We start from the raw sequence: 2,647 nt of genomic DNA, 5'->3' as shown, positions 1-2,647 counted from the left end.
TTCAATCAACAAAAAGCCTCAGTCGATTGTTTGAATCCCTCATCAGTTGTGTCAGTTCAGAATTAGCTTTGTTGTTGATGTCCTCTTCAGTGGACATTTGTTTGACAGATGAGCCCTCAGTGACACACTGATGGCGACTGGTTATTCTTTCATCATGTCTGTGCCATCTCCTCCTGTGGCGTCTGATAGGGTGAGCTCCTCCAGCATCTCCGTCAGGGAAATACGTGGCGCTCCTTCATCCTCGGCGTCGCTCTCCACAGGGATCTTTGACGCATCTGAAATAAAAACAAAATCAGCACCTCATCATTAACTATCCAATAAATCATTAATAATTAACTGTGTGCAGTGACTTCTATCAGCACCAACATTTTTCGAAAGCCTGAAAAAATGTATTATTCCACAGCAGGGCTGAAGTCTCTTGGGAAAGGGATACAGAGGCAGGTGTGCGGTGTCCCAGCTGCTCACCTTTGTAGATGTTGACATTCTTCCTCAGAGCCTCGTCCTCCTCCAGATCCTCGAGGAAGTCCTGGTATTGTCTGAAGACAGAAAAGCTCATTTAGACCAAACCCATGTGGCACGGCAAGACAGAAAAAACACACAAGCACAGGATACATGGCTTCAACTATTCATCATTAAAAACAATGTCTTGGCTGCTCAGCTTTATTCTGAGTCACTGACTGACACTATCCTGGTGCTGTCAAATTGAACTAAAGCACGACGTGTATCAGTACGCAGCTGAAATGAGTTCCCGACAAAAGCCCTCTTAACTCCCCTTTGATTAACATTTAGCTGTCTAAGAAAAAGTCGTGTCTCAAACAGACGAGTGCATTGGTGGTTTGGTCAAGATTTGCTCACAATATGAAAACCATGTCTCTAGCCTTGTGGTTTGAAAGCAAAGTAAAGAGACAGCTCTTTAGAAACTGACAGGTTTTGACTGAGAGCTTAAACTGTTACTTTAGATGTATGTGGTTTATGTTACAATCCCACCTCTCATCATCTGTGTTGTTGTCTTCACGGTCTCTGGGCATCTCCTCCAGTTTCCAGTTCCTGCGCTTCACCCTCCTGCTGCGGTCGTAGCTCTTCTTGATCAGCACCTTTCACAGTTCCCATTGTACAAATTACAACACTGAAACAGACCAACTTTATTTTTGTTTTGTGGATCTGTGTGGGATTTCAACATCATTGCCCAGAATGTTATCAAATCTACTGTCAGTTCAATGTGCTGCCACTAGAGGTCAGTGTTAAACAAGTCAACAGATGCTAAAGGCGCCTGAAGCTCAAGTATATTCACTGAGGATGTTCAGAGAAGTGCAGGTCGAGTCTTACCACATCAGGAACGCGGTGAGGGTTCATCTTATTCAGGTGCTCGTCATTCACGTTGGAGTTCGCAAAATCAAACCTGAGGGATTAGAAGTAAATGTGCTGTTAAGTGTCAAACTCACGTCTTGTGATCTGTCTTTACTGTCAACCATAGACTGTTCATAAACATGGACATGACTTTTCCCTAATAGTGAAGCCAAAGCATCTCAATAAGCCCCTGGTGGCTGTCTGCAGTAAAGGTCATAAACCACACCTCCATCATGTGAGTGGATGGGACATGGACTTAACTAAAAAGTCAAGTACATTTCCCTCAAAGATGGCTTCTATCATTTTAGGTCGTTATTGTCACTCGTTTGTCAGTTTGGTTTTAATTAGTTATTCAGTGCTTTAAAACTAGGTGAAAGATCATGATTGAGAGCTGAGACGGAACTGCGATTGGTCAAATATCAGCTAAACCTTGACAGCTACTGCACAGACTGGTTCCAAATGATGGCACAAAGATTAAGATGCATTTATTTGTCCCAAACACAAGCACAGACATGCACAGGCACACTCATGCAGGTAGGGAAATTTAACCTCTGCTTTTAACTAGAGCTGTGAAAAATAACGAGTTAACGCGCTATGATTAAATTACAGGATTAATCCTTTGTTTTGTTTTTTTAAACACATTTAACGCATGCGCAGAAGGACCTTCCAATTCCGCCGCCTCTGCACTAGTCGCCGCTCTAATGCAGTCAGACGGCAGCTGCCATTCAAACAAACAAACAACATGGATAATTCTGATGAACCTGAGGACCTTCTGGACGGGAAGATCGTGCTCCAAATAAACAAAGATCGAACATTCACTAAAACCAAGGTGATATGCACACTCTGCGAGAAGACGTTATCGATTCACCGTAGCAATACCTTGGTCAAGCATGCGTTGGTCAGCGAGGGGCGTTCAAGTGGAATGCGCCAAACCAGACTCACTCGCCGGACACATTGTGCAAAAGAAGCGGTCAGCTTTACTGTCAGAGAATTTGAACAAGTTAGTTTGCCTCACCAACTGGCTAAAGAACGACTAGCTAAGAGGTCCTTTAGAGTTATTAGATTGTGTCATGGTGTGGTTAATGTACGGTGGCCCTGAAAGCTCAACGAACGGCAACTTAAGAAAACACATGTGTTGTGTTGTGAAATTGATGAAGATGTTTTTTTACTTTGCTGGTGTTTTGTCAACTTGCATGTGTTTTCTTAAGTTACCGTTCGTTGAGCTTTCAGGGCCACAGTATTAATGGTTGTTTGACAAAAAATATAAAAAATGTCAACCATCCTATGGCTAAGAAGCTCA

The 2,647-nt window shown here is 43.0% G+C and overlaps 1 protein-coding gene across 1 annotated transcript; it reads right to left on the bottom strand.

Moving 5' to 3' along the window:
* On the bottom strand, nucleotides 1–2,221 carry LOC128440246 (60S ribosomal export protein NMD3-like). Its single transcript, XM_053422913.1, has 4 exons — nucleotides 1,327–2,221; nucleotides 988–1,094; nucleotides 466–536; nucleotides 1–275 (listed from the first exon to the last, which is right to left on the bottom strand). Exons 1-4 carry the CDS (start codon nucleotides 1,351–1,353, stop codon nucleotides 142–144), a joined length of 339 nt encoding a protein of 112 aa, XP_053278888.1. The 5' UTR covers nucleotides 1,354–2,221; the 3' UTR covers nucleotides 1–141.
* Between the last annotated feature and the right edge of the window lie 426 nt (nucleotides 2,222–2,647).

The sequence above is a fragment of the Pleuronectes platessa genome, chromosome 5 (genome assembly GCF_947347685.1).
Source record: "Pleuronectes platessa chromosome 5, fPlePla1.1, whole genome shotgun sequence".
NCBI classification, from domain to species: Eukaryota; Metazoa; Chordata; class Actinopteri; order Pleuronectiformes; family Pleuronectidae; genus Pleuronectes; species Pleuronectes platessa.
Note: the sequence above shows the minus strand (reverse complement) of the source record. Positions and strands in the feature narration are given on the sequence as shown.

What these genes read in the sequence shown, in the direction of transcription:
- LOC128440246 (XM_053422913.1), bottom strand. Translation starts at nt 1,353, where the DNA reads ATGAACCCTCACCGCGTTCCTGATGTG. An exon ending in AACAACACAGATGATGAGAG is followed by an intron (nt 537 to 987) that starts GTGGGATTGTAA and finishes TTCTGTCTTCAG; the next exon opens with ACAATACCAGGACTTCCTCG. An exon ending in GAATGTCAACATCTACAAAG is followed by an intron (nt 276 to 465) that starts GTGAGCAGCTGG and finishes TTTTTATTTCAG; the next exon opens with ATGCGTCAAAGATCCCTGTG.